Source organism: Salvelinus fontinalis, chromosome 7 (genome assembly GCF_029448725.1).
Source record: "Salvelinus fontinalis isolate EN_2023a chromosome 7, ASM2944872v1, whole genome shotgun sequence".
NCBI classification, from domain to species: domain Eukaryota; kingdom Metazoa; phylum Chordata; class Actinopteri; order Salmoniformes; family Salmonidae; genus Salvelinus; species Salvelinus fontinalis.
This window is the reverse complement of record NC_074671.1, coordinates 27986915-28003407: the sequence shown is the minus strand read 5'-3', so window position 1 is coordinate 28003407 and position 16493 is coordinate 27986915. Positions and strand designations below refer to the sequence as shown.

General features: G+C 44.5%; 1 protein-coding gene across 2 annotated transcripts in view; it reads left to right on the top strand.

Moving 5' to 3' along the window:
• Nucleotides 1-1571: 1571 nt before the first annotated feature.
• The window catches only part of LOC129859331 (ADP-ribosyl cyclase/cyclic ADP-ribose hydrolase 1-like), a 28772-nt gene continuing 13850 nt past the window's right edge, over nucleotides 1572-16493 (top strand). The window contains exons 1-5 of one of the 2 annotated variants that reach the window (XM_055928973.1): nucleotides 1572-2010; nucleotides 2469-2598; nucleotides 2723-2858; nucleotides 8447-8529; nucleotides 9168-9241. In XM_055928973.1, coding sequence (XP_055784948.1) covers nucleotides 1787-2010; nucleotides 2469-2598; nucleotides 2723-2858; nucleotides 8447-8529; nucleotides 9168-9241 — 647 coding nt within the window. In that variant the 5' untranslated portion in view covers nucleotides 1572-1786. The remainder of the gene's footprint in view (nucleotides 2011-2468; nucleotides 2599-2722; nucleotides 2859-8446; nucleotides 8530-9167; nucleotides 9242-16493) is intronic. The other variant, XM_055928971.1, reaches the window with a different exon arrangement.

Genomic DNA, 16493 nt, shown 5'->3' with positions numbered 1-16493 from the left:
CAGTAATATGATAAATATTTGTAGAAAATCAAAGGGGCGGATTTACCAAAAGTAAATAGCTTTGATAATAGAGGTCAGGAAACACACAGCACGTATCTGTAGATCTCTAGCACGTGTGGATCGGAAGCTATTAAAAATTGTGATTATGACGGAAATATTAATTTATGATCAGGGAACTTTAAAATGGGAATTCTAATGGGTGTATCATGAATTAGGGACATCAGTGACTTTGCTACAAGTGATTTTAGCTCTCTAGCCCATGTAAGTAAGCTATTATAGATTGTGTAAGAAAGATGTGAGAAAGATCATTGGCTATTTATGTTTTTTGACCTGGTAGTTTTACATAAAACCATAAGAAATTAACAACATCACGTTTTAATGTAATTGTTGTGGGTAAAAAAACTAAATTGGTTGAAGATCTCTATATAATTTAAGTAGGACAAACACATTTTCTGTTAACACCGGGTTCTGCTGAATGCACTTTTAAGACAGTCCCTTAGCTTCAAGTGCACATTATTCCACAATTGAAACCAAGGTAAGGTCACTTTTTGAAAACAAAACGAAACAAAGAAAACGAAGGCTATACCTCGCTCCATAATGTCATCTGATTCTAGATATATCACTCTAATCATGCTCGGACCTTTCTTCCATTGAATATGTATTTACGAGCAATCACCGAATATCAAACCAATATCCAAACTGAAAACAAATGTATGGCAGTCACCGAATGGCAAAGCAAGGGTTGTAACTTGTTCGCCATCATCGGCTGATTCAAATTCATTTCTATCGTGCACGTTCCGTTTAACAATGGTGGGGAAAAGTACTCAATTGTCAGACTCAAGTAAAAGTGAGTCACCCAGTACAATACTACTTGAGTAAAAGTCTTAAAGTATCTGGTTTAAATGTACAGTGGTGGAAAAATACTGCATTGTAATACTTGAGTAAAATAAAAATGTACAATTAAATGCTATACATTTAATTCCTTATATTAAGAAAACAAGATGCCACAATTGTATAGTTTTTTGTGTTTCATTTATGGACAGATGGGCACACTCTAACACTTGTTTAGTGAGTCCGCCAGATCAGAGGCAGTAGGGATGACAATGCGGCGCTTGAATTGGACCATATTGCTGTCCTGCCTGAGCATTCGAAATATAACGAGTACTTTTGGGTGTCAGGAAAAATGTATGGGAGTAAAAAGTACATATTTTCTTTAGTAATGTAGAGGAGTAAAAGTAAAAGTTGTAAATTACAGATACCCCCCAAAACGACCTAAGTGGTACTTCAAAGTATTTTTCTTAAGTAAACCACTGTGGTTTAAGTGTTACGAAAAAAGTATGAATCTTTAATATAAAGCTAACTATACCACAGTCAAATTGTAGGCTAGGCAATTTCACATTTTAATTGTATTTATTTAGCTAGGCAAGTCAGTTAAAGAACAAATTATTATTTACAATGACGGCATACACCGGCCAAACCCGGACGACACTGGGTCAATTGTGCGCCGCCCTATGTAACTCCCAATCGCGGCCGGTTGTGATACAGCCTGGATTTGTTCCAGGGCGTCTGTAGTGACGACTTAATCACTGAGATGCAGTACCGTGCCTCGCAGTAGAGGTATTCGCGTGGTAACGTCGTAGCAAACTGTCCCTAAGGCCAACTCCGAAAATAGAACTCAGAGCACTGACGGTGTTGAAGGCAATAGGCTATCCCACTGGCACAACACAAACAAAAACAAAACCACCTTTGAGTGCCGATTTCACAGTTTACTTAACAAGGAGTAGCCATGGAGCATGAAGAATTGCACCGTTTTGCAAGGAAAAAGCGAAGGACTCGCCTCTGCCTAATCATGGGTCTCTGTGCAGTACTTTCACTTGTCGTTATCCTCGCTATTTCTCTGGGAGTAGTGAACAGTCACGTACTGTCTAGTTCTAGCCCATCGAGTGAAAGCCTAAAAAAAACGATTATTGACAAATGTGAAGCATTTATACAGAACAACAAATCTTCAAGGTGAGAAACTTTTATTAGATATATTTTGCACATTTAATTGACATGTTTAGCTTATTGTTAAAAGTAACTCAAACTTCAGGTTAACTCATTTTGCAGCAGTTTATTCCATTGCCATAGTTGAATATAATTACATGTAGACTCAATTGTATTTATGATGTAGCCTCCCTGTCTGTATGTGAACCTGTATTACTTTATGGCACAGGTGGTTGTGGATTTGCCTTGTAACAACAGGGTGGCTAGCTTGTTCAAGCTCTGCTCTGATACTCTCTCACTGTTCCCCATCTTGCTATAATACAGTCAAGACAGCTTAACACAATGAGTGAACAGTTAAAACAGTTTAGTTTTCTCCTATTCAGTAACCATTTCTCAGGGAGCTATTCCTTCCTCAATCAATGATTGGCCATATTTGTATGATAATGCAGTAATAGTATTCTTGATCATTCCTGTGATTGTTCCAGTGCAAACAACTGTGAAAAGATATGGAGTGCATTTCAGCAAGCATTCGTGGGGAGGGACCCATGTAATGTACCGATGGAGGCCTATGACGCCCTTATCCATACTGTGATCCAGGATCCCGTCTGTAACAGGGTGAGATACCCACACACACACGCTCGCTCACACACACACCACTCAAATATATTCATATGTTTCGTTTTATTGACAGCTGCATGTAAATATTTGTATTTTTTTTTACATTTCATTCCACCACCAGATGTTGTTCTGGAGCAAAACAAAGAAAATAGTGCATGACTTCACAGAGAAGCGAGATTGCTTCTTGACCCTCGAGGACACGCTACTCGGCTTCATCATGAATGGACTGACCTGGTGTGGCAAGGAGGAGAGCAATGGTAAGACTCAAATGGAGCTACACACCATCAGTCTGTACATTTTCATTAATTACATTTCATATTCAACCTTTATTTAACTAGGCAAGTCAGTTAAGAACAAATTCTTATTTACAATAACGGCCTGGCAAAAGGCCTACGGGGACGGGGGCTGGGATAAAACAAATAAATAATAATAAATAGGACAAAACACACATACGACAAGAGAGAGAACCCTACATAAAGATAGACCTAAGACAACCACAGAGCAAGACTGCAACACATGACAACATAGCATGGTAGTAACACAACATGACAACAACATGGTAGCAATACAACATGGTAGCAGCACAAAACATGGTACAAATATTATTGGGCACAGACAACAGCACAAACAGCAAGAAGGTAGAGACAACAGTACATCACGCAAAGCAGCCACAACTGTCAGTAAGAGTGTCCATGATTGAGTCTTTAGATGAAGAGATTGAGATGAAACTGTCCAGTTTGAGTGTTTGTTGCAGCTCGTTCCAGTCGCTAGCTGCAGTGAACTGAAAAGATGAGCGACCCAGGGATGTGTGTGCTTTGGGGACCTTTAACAGAATGTGACTGGCAGAATGAGTGTTGTATGCAGAGGATAAGGGCTGCAGTAGATATGTCGGATAGGGGGGAGTGAGGCTTGCGACGGGTATACAGAGATGACCAGTTTACAGAGGAGTATAGAGTGCAGTGATGTGTTCCATAAGGCACATCGGTGGCAAATCTCATGGCCGAATGGTAAAGAACATCTAGCTGCTCGAGAGCACCCTTACCTGTCAATCTATAAATTACGTCTCCGTAATCTAGTATGGGTAGGATGGTCATCTGAATCAGGGTTAGTTTGGCAGCTGTGGTGAAAGAGGAGTGATTACGATAGAGGAAACCAAGTCTAGATTTAACTTTAGCCTGCAGCTTTGATATGTGCTGAGAGAAGGACAGTGTACCGTCTAGCCATACTCCCAAGTACTTGTATGAGGTGACTACCTCAAACTCTAAACCCTCAGAGGTAGTAATCACACCTGTGGGGAGAGGGGCGTTCTTCTTACCAAACCACATGACCTTTGTTTTGGAGGTGTTCAGAACAAGGTTAAGGGCAGAGAAAGCTTGTTGGACACTAAGAAAGCTTTGCTGTAAAGCGTTTAACACAAAATCTAGGGAGGGGCCAGCTGAGTATAAGACTGTATCATCTCCATATAAATGGATGAGAGAGCTTCCTACTGCCTGATCTATGTTGTTGATGTAAATTGAGAAGAGCGTGGGGCCTAGGATTGAGCTTTGGGGTACTCCCTTGGTGACAGGCAGTGGCTGAGACAGCAGATGTTCTGACTTTATACACTGCACTCTTTGAGAGAGGTAGTTAGCAAACTAGGCTAAAGACCCCTCAGAGACACCAATACTCCTTAGCCGGGCCACACGAATGGAATGATCTACTGTATCAAAAGCTTTGGCCAAATCAATAAAAATAGCAGCACAACATTGCTTAGAATCAAGGGTAATGGTGACATCATTGAGGACCTTTATAGGTTGTAGTGACACATCCATAACCTGAGCGGAAAAAACAGATTGCATACCAGAGAGAATACTATAGACACCAAGAAAAGCCAGTCAGTTGATTTTTGACAAGTTTTTCCAACACTTTTAATAAACAGGGCAAAATAGAAATAGGCCTATAACAGTTAGGATCAGCTTGATCTCCCCCTTTAAATAAAGGACGAACCGTGGCTGCCTTCCAAGCAATGGGAACCTCCCAGAGAGGAGAGACAGGCTTTGCGATGATAGGGGTAGCAACTTTAATAAAGAAAAAAGGGTCTAAAGTTTAGACTCTAAACCATCTGACCCAGATGTTTTTTGTGGTCACGTTTAAGGAGCTCCTTTAGTACCTCGGACTCAGTGACCACCTGCAGGGAGAAACTTTGTAGCGGGGCAGGCGAAAAAGAGGGAGGAGTGTCGGGGCTAGTCACATTAGAAGGGGTGAGCGATGAGGAAATGTTGTACGGGCAAGGAGGCATGGCTGAGTCAAATAGGAATCCTGACTTAATGAAGTGGTGATTAAAGAGCTCAGCCATGTGCTTCTTGTCAGTAACAACCACATCATCAACATTAAGGGACACAGGTGTAACGGGTGTCTAGTTCTTCCTCCTCCTCGGACGAGGAGAGGAGAGAAGGATCGGAGGACCAAAATGCAGCGGGTTGTGAATAAATAATGATTTATTTACAGACGAAAACTAAAACACGAAAAACACTTGAATAAACTACAAAACAAATAAACGATGTAGACAGACCTGACTTGAGAACTTACAATAGACGAAGAACGCACGAACAGGAACAGACTACATACATGAACGAACAAACCGAAACAGTCCCGTGTGGTGCAACATACACAGACACAGAAGACAATCACCCACAAACAAACAGTGTGAACAGCCAACCTATATATGGTTCTCAATCAGAGGAAAACGTCAAACACCTGTCCCTGATTGAGAACCATATAAGGCTAATTACAAGTGACCTAAACATAGAAACACAAAACATAGAATGCCCACCCCAACTCACGCCCTGACCAACTAAACACATACAAAAATAACATAAAACAGGTCAGGAACGTGACAACGGGCAGCTGTGAGGAGGAAGGTTTCTTCTCCAGGTCTTTAACTGTTTTCCAGAACTTCTTGGGGTTAGACCCACAGAGAGAGAACTGCTCCTTAAAGTAATAAACTTTGGTTTTCCGGATAGCCTGAGTGCACTTATTTCTCATTTGCCCGAACGAGAGTTAGTCAGCCTGAGTATGCGTGTGCCGAGCCTTTCGCCAGCCAAATGCAATTCTTGAGGTGGTGTAACTCTGCAAGATCATGGTCAAGCCAGGGGCTGAACCAGTTTTTAATTCTCATTTTCTTTATGGGGCATGTATGTTAACAATACCATTGAAAATATAACAAAGAAGGTACAACCGTCTACGACAGAGGGGGATCAAGCTGATTCTATACCATTTTACAGAGGCCAGTACATAAAGGAAAGTTGAAAGATTTTTAGCAAGCGTCTATGACAAATCAGGACAGGTCGTTTCACTGAGCAGCCATTACGAACACAGGCTGTTAAACAGTGATCACTTAGGTCATTACAGAAACCATCAGTCTGATACCTATCAGGATTATTTGTGAGGATAACATCAAGGAGAGTAGCCTTTTCTGGGTGTTTGGAGTCATACCTTGCGGGATTGATAATAATCTGAGAAAGATTTAGGGAGTCCCATTGCTTTAGGATTTGGTCAGGTGGTTTAAGCATGTCCCAGTTTAGGTCACCTAGCAGGACAGATTCAGACTTAGTGTAAGGGGACAGGCCGGTGCTGATGGAGGACGATAGCACCCCGCAACAGTCAACAATGCTTAAAACCAGCTAATCAAATTGTTTGGGGACAGACTTGGTGGAGACAACCAAGCACTGAAGGTGATCCTTTGTAAAGATTGCCATTTATCCAACTATAGAAGATTTGTCTTGCCGAAAAAAGTTATAACCAGAAAGGTTAACATCAGTATTCAAAACACTCTCAGTAATGACCACCACATCTGGATTGGAGCTGTGAACCCACACTTTCAATTGATCCATTTTAGGTAATAAGCTTCTAGTGTTAACGTGAAGAAAACCCAGGCTCTTACGAGAGCAGAAATCAGTGAAGCAGATATCAGAGCACAAGTCAGAATTGGGGCCAGCAACAGTAGATGGCCCAGGGTGTACATGCGCATTTCCAGATATAAACAGCAAGAATACAATCAAGGCACGGCAGAGGACAGGGAGAGCTCAGCAGTGCTGATTTATGACATCTGAATGTGCATTAGATGGCAACATGATTATATTGTACAGCAATTTCATCAGGTAACATGAATACAAAGCCTGCGAGAGGTGGTTACAATAGGATGGGAGGCCAAAAGTCTGTGTAACCAATAGAGAGTCCGAGTCCCGTGTGTGGGAACAAACATAGTCTGTCCCAAGGTTGGGTAAACAAGAAAGTTCATAGTCAACAAAGCATGCAGGAGTCATGACGCAAATAGTATAACGACTTGGGGCTAGCCATTTTAAGTTCAGAGTCACTCGCCCTAACAGTGCGTGTGTGCTGGAGGTGAGCGAAAGCTCGGGAAAGAGGGGGGGAGTGTGGTGGGGGTACCTGTACCAGACAAGGGGGAGACAGTCCAGGGCAGATGGTGAACAGATCGCCAGGTGGAATCCATGCAGCAGTGCAGCAGGCAACTGGAGTAGGTGTCACACCCACATAACACAGTGATAGCCATAAACATGTCAAGTAAATTGTCAGATCTATGTCTAATCTAAAAAATGACAGCTAATAGACCATTCATGTACAGTATAAACCACTAATGTACTGGTTGTTTTAGAATGTATCCCAAATGGCAATCTCTTCCATATGTATTGCACAGCTCCACTCCCCTCTGTATGTATTTGGACAGTAAAGCAAAAGTTTTACATTTGGCTCTATACTACAGCTTTTTGGATTTGAGATCAAATGTTTCATATGATGCGAAAGTACAGAATGTTACCTTTTTTTGGGGTGGTATTTTCATACATTTCTGTTTTACCTAGGCCCCTCATTTGAAGAAGTCATTAGTATTTGGGCAAATTCCCTTAGGATATTAAAGTAGTCAAAAATTTCATATTTGGTCCCATATATTCCTAGCACGCAATGACTACATCAAGCTTGTGACTACAAACTCGTTGAATGCATTTGCAGTTTGTTTTGGTTGTAATTTGGGTTATGTTTTGCCCATTATGAACTGAGTGGGGGATGATAAATGGAGTAATTGTCCTTTTAATTAAGTGTGTAGATCAGATGTTTTTGACCACTTCTAAATGTTTCCTGATAATACCATGATTATGAATGAATCATGAATAATGATTATTGAGAAAGTTACAGAAGCTACAACAAAACATGCTAACCTCTCACCATTACCAATAACAGGGGAAGTTAGCATTTTTGGGGGGTGTGATCTTTGTTCATCTGTAACTTTCTCACTCATCGTTTATTCACATTTCATTCATGATTATCCATAATCATGGTAGCATACACATTACCATGGAAGTGTTCAGAAACAAATTATATTCTTACTTATAATCAAATAAATGTATGAAAATACCTTCAAATATTTGGTGACATTCTGTATTCTTGTCTCATATGAAACATTTTATCTGAATTCCAAAATGGTTCGGAATAGAGACAAAATGTTAGCTTCACTGTCCAAATACATGCGGAGGGGAGTGTTTATAGTGTACTACTCTTATGGTGCCATTTGGGACGGGCCCTTACTATACATTCGACCATGATAAAGTACAGTATAGTTAATGACATGTGGGTCAGAGCCAGAGGATCTCAGCAGGTCCTCTGGCCAAAGGCTATTGTGATGGAACAGCCTAGAATGATCCAGTTTGCTTCCGTCACTACATTATGGAGAAACAAGCAAACAATTATGAAGTTTCTTGAAATTTGTGCTGTCAGAAAACATTTCCTCGTAATGCCTGCATCATTCCTTCTGTGTGTGTGTGTGTGTGTGTGTGTCTGTCTGTTTCCTCAGAAACGTTCACCACAGGGTGCCCAGGCTGGACAGACTGTGTCAACAACACAGTTCGTTCATTCTGGAATCGGGCCTCAGCAGCAGTAAGTTCTTTTCAGACTGTTAGTGAGCCTGCTATGGCCAAGGTGCTTTTAAATCTTACACCTACCAGCCATGAATACAAAATGCATGGATCAAATATACTGATATGAATTAGATAGCCACAAACCAATCCAAATTCAGTCTGTGATTGTGATGGGGAGCAGAGGAAAGGGTTTCACTGTCTAACTGTTCATCAATTGGCCTTTGTGTCTGTCTCCATGGAAACACATTTCTTAGCTCTCTCCTGATTGGGCAATGTCCGACATGGCGATGGGATATAGGCTACACACTTTCATGCAGTTACACTTTGGAATTCAGGACAGCACAACACATGTTTGTGTTGAATTTGCTATTCATAGAAAGGGAAGTTCACAATATAATGTCTGAATAGATTAGTGTAGGTGTGGGGGAGAATTTGTTGTTTTTCTAAAACTGTGCGTTATGAGGGGTGCAGAATATGAGTCAGCAGTGGGAGTGAGTGACCTGTTAAAAATGAGTAGGATTCACTGGAATTTCGCTGTAAATTTACTGGAAATCTAAGCTTGTTGTTTCAAACTGATTTTGCAATTCAAGTGTTATTTTCCTTCACTGTGGGTGTTACTTCCTTTGGATGGAGATTGTATTAGTCTTTCCCTGTTAGTTTGCAGATGCCGCATGTGGTGATGTCACAGCCATGCTGAATGGATCTATTGCCACTCCTTTCAGCCCCACCAGGTAAGGTGCAATGACTGAGTCCTAAATGGAAACCTATTCTCTATAAAGTGAACAACTTTTGACCGAAGACCTACTGTATGGGCTCTGTTCAAAAGTAGTGCACTATATAGGGAATAGGGTGTCATTTGAGACACATTTATGTGTTTGGCCTGGCCCGTCTCCAATAATAACACCTCAGCACAACAATGTGATAGTCTTATCAAGTTTCACTGTGCAATGGAATGTGTTATTTCAACTGAATAGTGTAGTGATATTCTCTCCTCTGGAAAAATACAAATACTCACAGATAGGGCTGTGGCGGTCATGATCAAATCAAATTGTATATGTCACATGCGCCGAATACAACAGGTGTAGACCTTACAGTGAAATGCTTACTTACAAGCCCTTAACCAACAATGCAGTTTTAAGAAAAATACAAAAACATTTAAATAAATAAAAGTAACAAATAATTAAAGTGCAGCAGTAAAATAACAATAGCAAGGCTATATACAAGGGGTACCGGTACAGAGTCAATGTGCGGGGGCACCGGTTAGTTGAGGTAATTGAGGTAATATATACATGTGGATAGAGTTATTAAAGTGACTTGTGCATTTATAATAACAGAGAGTAGCAGCAGCGTAAGAGGGGGGGGGGGGGGGGCAATGCAAATAGTCTGAATAGATATTCAGTTGTCTAATAGCTTGGGGGTAGAAGCTGTTTAGAAGCCTCTTGGACCTAGACTTGGCTCTCCGGTACCGCTTGCCGTGCAGGTAGCAGAGAGAACAGTCTATGACTAGGGTGGCTGGAGTCTTTGACAATTTTTAGGGCCTTCCTCTGACACCGCCTGGTATAGAGTTCCTGGATGGCAGGAAGCTTGGCCCCAGTGACGTACTGGGCTGAACACACTACCCTCTATAGTGCCTTGCGGTCGGAGGCCGAGCAGTTGCCATACCAGGCAGTGATGCAACCAGTCAGGATGCTCTCGATGGTGCAGCTGAAGAACCTTTTGAGGATCTGAGGACCCATGCCAAATCTTTTCAGTCTCCTAAGGGGGAATAGGTTTTGTCGTGCCCGCTTTATGACTGTCTTGGTGTGCTTGAACCATGTAAGTTTGTTGGTGATATGGACACCAAAAAACTTGAAGCTCTCAACCTGCTACACTACAGCCCCGTTGATGAGAAGGGGGGCATGCTCGGCCCTCCTTTTTCTGTAGTCCGCAATCATCTCCTTAGACTTGATCACGTTGAGGGAGAGGTTGTTGTCCGGTTTTCAGACCTACCACTGTTGTGTCATCGGCAAACTTAATGATGGCGTTGTAGTCGTGCCTGGCCGTGCAGTCATGAGTGAACAGGGAGTACAGGAGGGGACTGAGCACACACCCCTGAGGGGCCCCCCGTGTTGAGGATCAGCGTGGCGGATGTGTTGTTACCTACCCTTACCACCTGAGGGCAGCCTGTAAGAAAGTCCAGGATCCAGTTGCTGAGGGAGGTGTTTAGTTCCTGGGTCCTTAGCTTAGTGATGAGCTCTGATGGCACTATGGTGTTGAACGCTGAGCTCTAGTCCATGAATAGCAATCTCACCTAGGTGTTCCTTTTTTCCAGGTTTGAAAGGGCAGTGTGGAGTGCAATAGAGATTGCATCATCTGTGAATCTGTTGGGGCAGTATGCAAATTGGAGTGGGTCTAGGGTTTCTGGGATAATGGTGTTGATGTGAGGCATGACCAGCCATTCAAACCACTTTATGGTCGGTAGTCATTTAGGCAGGTTACCTTAGTGTTCTTGGACATAGGGACTATGGTGGTCTGCTTGGAACATGTTGGTATTACAGACTCAGACAGGGAGAGGTTGAACATGTCAGTGAAGACACTTGCCAGTTGATCAGCGCGTGCTCGCAGTACACGTCCTGGTAATCCGTCTGGCCCTGCGACCTTGTGAATGTTGACCTACTCACATCGGCTGCGGAAAGCGTGATCACACAGTCATCCAGAACAGCTGATGCTCCCATGCATGCTTCAGTGTTACTTGCCTCAAAGCGAGCATAGAAGTAATTTAGCTCGTCTGATAGGCTTGTGTCACTGGGCAGCTCTCGGCTGTGCTTCCCTTTGTAGTCTGTAATAGTTTGCAAGCCCTGCCACATCCAACGAACGTCGGAGCCGGTGTACTACGATTCGATCTTAGTCCTGTATTGATACTTTGCCTGTTTGGTGGTTCGTCGAAGGGCATAGCGGGATTTCTTATCAGCTTCCGGGTTAGAGTCCCGCTCCTTGAAAGCGGCAGCTCTAGCCTTTAGCTCAGTGCGGATGTTGCCTGTAATCCATGGCTTCTGGTTGAGGTATGTACGTACAGTCACTGTGGCGACGACATCATCGATGCACTTATTGATGGAGCCAGTGACTGATGTGGTGTACTCCTCAATGCCATCAGAGGAATCCCGGAACATATTCCAGTCTGTGCTAGCAAGATAGTCCTGTAGCTTAGGATCTGCTTCTTCTGACTACTTCTTTATTGACTGAGTCACTGGTGCTTTCTGCTTTCATTTTTGCTTGTAAGCAGGAATCAGGAGGGTAGAGTTATGGTCAGATTTACCAAATGGAGGGCGAGGGAGAGCTTTGTACGCATCTCTGTGTGTGGAGTAAAGGTGGTCTAGAGTTTGCACATTTAACATGCTGGTAGAAATTAGGTAAAACGGATTTAAGTTTCCCTGCATTAAAGTCCCCGGCCACTAGGAGCGCCGCCTCTGGATGCGCATTTTCCTGTTTGCTCATGGCGGTATACAGCTCATTGAGTGCGATTTTAGTGCCAGCCTTGGTTGGTCTGTGCTGGTATGTAGACAGCTACTAAAAATACAGATGAAACCTCTCTAGGTAGATACTGTGGTCTACAGCTTATCATGAGATACTCTACCTCAGGCGAGCAAAACCTCAAGACTTCCTTAGATATCGTGCACCAACTGTTTACAAATATACATAGGCCCACCACCCGTTGTCTTACCAGAGGCTGCTGTTCTATCCTGCCGATACAGTGTATAACCCGCCAGCTGTATGTTATTCATGTCTTCGTTTAGCCATGACTCGGTGAAATATAAGATATTACAGTTTTTAATGTCCCGTTGGTAGGATATACATGCTTTTAGTTTGTCCAATTTATTATCCAATGATTGTACGTTAGCCAATAGTACGGATGGCAAAGGCAGATCGTCTGCGGATCCTCACAAGGCACCCCGATCTCTTTCCGTGATACCTCTTCTGTCTTTTTCTCCTGCGAGTGATGGGGATGAGGGCCTGTTCGGGTGTCTGGAGTAAATCCCTCTCGTCCAACTCATTAAAGAGAAATTCTTCGTCCAGTTCAAGGTGAGTAATCGTTGTTCTAATTTCCAGAAGCTCTTTTCGGTCATAAGAGACGGTAGCAGGAACGATATGTACAAAATAAGTTACAAAAAAAATTGAAAAAAACGAACAAAATAGCACGGTTGGTTAGGAGCCCATGAAACGGCACGCACCATCCCCTCTGGCGCCATCTACAGAAACTACATCTACAGATGAGACTAATGATGATTTGAAAAAGGTTGCATGAATGGCATGAGCTTTGCTTAGTTTTAAAAAAATCTCTCATTCACAATTTCAAGCACTTGATAATGTCTCAAATTTCCCTGCTGCATCCCCTTTGTCTGGCCGTAAAATCATGCCTTTTGCGGCCAGTGGCCGTTGTGCCCTTGAACTGAATAAAATAATTATAATTCCCTTCTACCGGCTGGGCGCATCAAAGTATCTCACTCACATGGCTCTCAGTCACTTGATCAGGTCATTCTCACAGGCGACAAGTGAAGACAGACACATCGGGGACGCAATTGCGCGAGTCCTTATCCTATTTCGAGGCACGTATTGAAGATATTGGAAGAACTATCCACATTTACTTTTCATCAGCCAACAAGATGACTAGGCCTAACGAACAGCAAAAGCACTAGCCTACGTCAGTCTACAGTCTACTATCCCCCATAGTACAAAAGCTAACCTATTCTATTCTGTGTGAAAAATAAATATTCTAAACATAGTCTGGGTGTAACGAACGTCGTCGGGAGAAGGAGAAGACCAAGGTGCAGCGTGGTAAGTATTCATAATACTTTTAATAAATACGAATACTTGAACAAAAAACAACAAAACGACAAACGAACAGTTCTGCAAGGTGCAATACACAAAACAGAAAACAACTACCCACAAACACAGGTGGGAACAGGCTACCTAAATATGGTTCTCAATCAGAGACAACGATTGACAGCTGCCTCTGATTGGGAACCATACCAGGCCAAATACATATAAATACAACACACAGAACAAAACATAGAATGCCCACCCCGACTCATGCCCTGACCAACCAAAATAGAGACATAAAAAGGATCTCTAAGGGCAGGGCGTGACAGTACCCCCCCCCCCCCCCCCCCCCCCCCCACCCCAGAGGTGCGGACTCCGGCCGCAAAACCTGAACCTATAGGGGAGGGTCTGGGTGGGCATTTCACCGCGGTGGCGGCTCTGGTGTGGGACGTAGACCCTCGCCACCGACCCCGGACTGGGGACCCTAGCAGCGGGCCCCAGACAGGAGGGAGACTCTGGCGGCTCCGGACAGGAGGAAGACTCTGGCGGCTCCGGACAGGAGGCACAGGACTCACCAGGCTGGGGAGACATGCAGGAGGGTTAGGACTTAGCACAGGTACAGAACCTTGTCCTTGGCCGAGGCACCGGATGCACTGAGCCGTGGAGGCGCACTGGAGGTCTCGAGCAATGAGCCTGCACAACCTGTCCTGGCTGGATACCCCCTGTAGCCCGGCAAGTGCGGAGAGTTGTAACAGGCCGCACTGGGCTGTGCTGGCGAACCGGGGACGCCGTGCGTAGGGCTGGTACCGTATAACCCGGGCCGAGGAGACGCACTGGAGACCAGATGCGCTGAGCCGGCATCATCCCTCCTGGCTCGATGCCCACTCTAACCCGGCCGATTCGAGGAGCTGCGATGTAGTGCACCGGGCTATGCGTGCGCACTGAGGACACTGTGCGCTTCACCGCATAACACGGTGCCTGCCCGATCACTCTCTCGCCACGGTAAGCACGGGGAGTTGGCTCAGGTCTCCTACCTGTCTGCCTCTCGTGCACGTTACCTCAAGCCAATTCCTCGTAGTGTCGCCGCTCCGCTCTAGCTGCCTCCAGCTCCTCTTTCGGACGGCGATACTCTCCCGGCTGTGCCCAGGGTCCCTTGCCGTCCAATATTTCCTCCCATGTCCAGGAGTCCATTCCACCACGCTGCTTGGTCCTTTGGTGGTGGGTAGTTCTGTAACGAACGTCGTCGGGAGAAGGAGAAGACCAAGGTGCAGCGTGGTAAGTATTCATAATACTATTAATAAATACGAATACTTGAACAAAAAACAACAAAATGACAAACGAACAGTTCTGCAATACACAAAAGAGAAAACAACTACCCACAAACACAGGTGGGAACAGGTTACCTAAATATGGTTCTCAATCAGAGACAACGATTGACAGATGCCTCTGATTGGGAACTATACCAGGCCAAACACATATAAATACAACACACAGAACAAAACATAGAATGCCCACCCCAACTCACGCCCTGACCAACCAAAATAAAGACATAAAAAGGATCTCTAAGGTCAGGGTGTGACACTGGGACAGTTGTGGGATTCGATAGATCCCAAATTAATACAACCACTGGCATCAAAAAACATGTTTGAAGTAATGAGGCTGTCGCAACAGATCATAACGTTTAGCTAAAAGACTGCTTCGATCACGCGGATTGGAATATGTTCCGCATTGCGTCCAACAACAACATTGAAGAATATGCTGATTCGGTGAGCGAGTTCATTAGGAAGTGCATTGACGATGTCGTACCCACAGCAACGATTAAAACATTCCTAAACCAGAAACCGTGGATTGACTGCAGCATTCGCGTGAAACTGAAAGCGCGAACCACTGCTTTTAACCAGGGCAAGGTGACCGGAAACATGACCGAATACACACAGTGTAGCTATTCTCTCCGCAAGGCTATCAAACAGGCTAAGTCCCAGTACAGAGACAAAATAGAGTCGCAATTCAACAGCTCAGACACAAGAGGTATGTGGCAGGGTCTACAGTCTATCACGGATTACAAAAAGAAAACCAGCCCCGTCTGCTGTTCCCACATGCTTCAAGAGGGCCACCATTGTTCCTGTTCCCAAGAAAGCTAAGGTAACTGAGCTAAACGACTACCGCCCCGTAGCACTCACTTCCGTCATCATGAAGTGCTTTGAGAGACTAGTCAAGGACCATATCACCTCCACCCTACAGGACACCCTAGACCCACTCCAATTTGCTTACCGACCCAATAGGTCCACAGACGACGCAATCGCAACCACACTGCACACTGCCCTAACCCATCTGGACAAGAGGAATACCTATGTGAGAATGTTGTTCATCGACTACAGCTCAGCATTTAACACCATAGTACCCTCCAAACTCGTCATCAAGCTCGAGACCCTGGGTCTCGACCCCGCCCTGTGCAACTGGGTCCTGGACTTCCTGACGGGCCGCCCCCAGGTGGTGAGGGTAGGTAACAACATCTCCACCCCGCTGATCCTCAACACTGGGGCCCCACAAGGGTGCGTTCTGAGCCCTCTCCTGTACTCCCTGTTCACCCACGACTGCGTGGCCATGCACGCCTCCAACTCAATCATCAAGTTTGCGGATGACACTACAGTGGTAGGCTTGATTACCAACAACGACGAGACGGCCTACAGGGAGGAGGTGAGGGCCCTCGGAGTGTGGTGTCAGGAAAATAACCTCACACTCAACGTCAACAAAACAAAGGAGATGATTGTGGACTTCAGGAAACAGCAGAGGGAGCACCCCCCTATCCACATCGACGGGTCAGTAGTGGAGAAGGTGGAAAGTTTTAAGTTCCTCGGTGTACACATCACGGACAAACTGAATTGGTCCACCCACACAGACAGCGTTGTGAAGAAGGCGCAGCAGCGCCTCTTCAACCTCAGGAGGCTGAAGAAATTCGGCTTGTCACCAAAAGCACTCACAAACTTCTACAGATGCACAATCGAGAGCATCCTGTCGGGCTGTATCACCGCCTGGTACGGCAACTGCTCCGCCCACAACCGTAAGGCTCTCCAGAGGGTAGTGAGGTCTGCAGAACGCATCACCGGGGGCAAACTACCTGCCCTCCAGGACACCTACACCACCCGATGTCACAGGAAGGCCATAAAGATCATCAAGGACAACAAC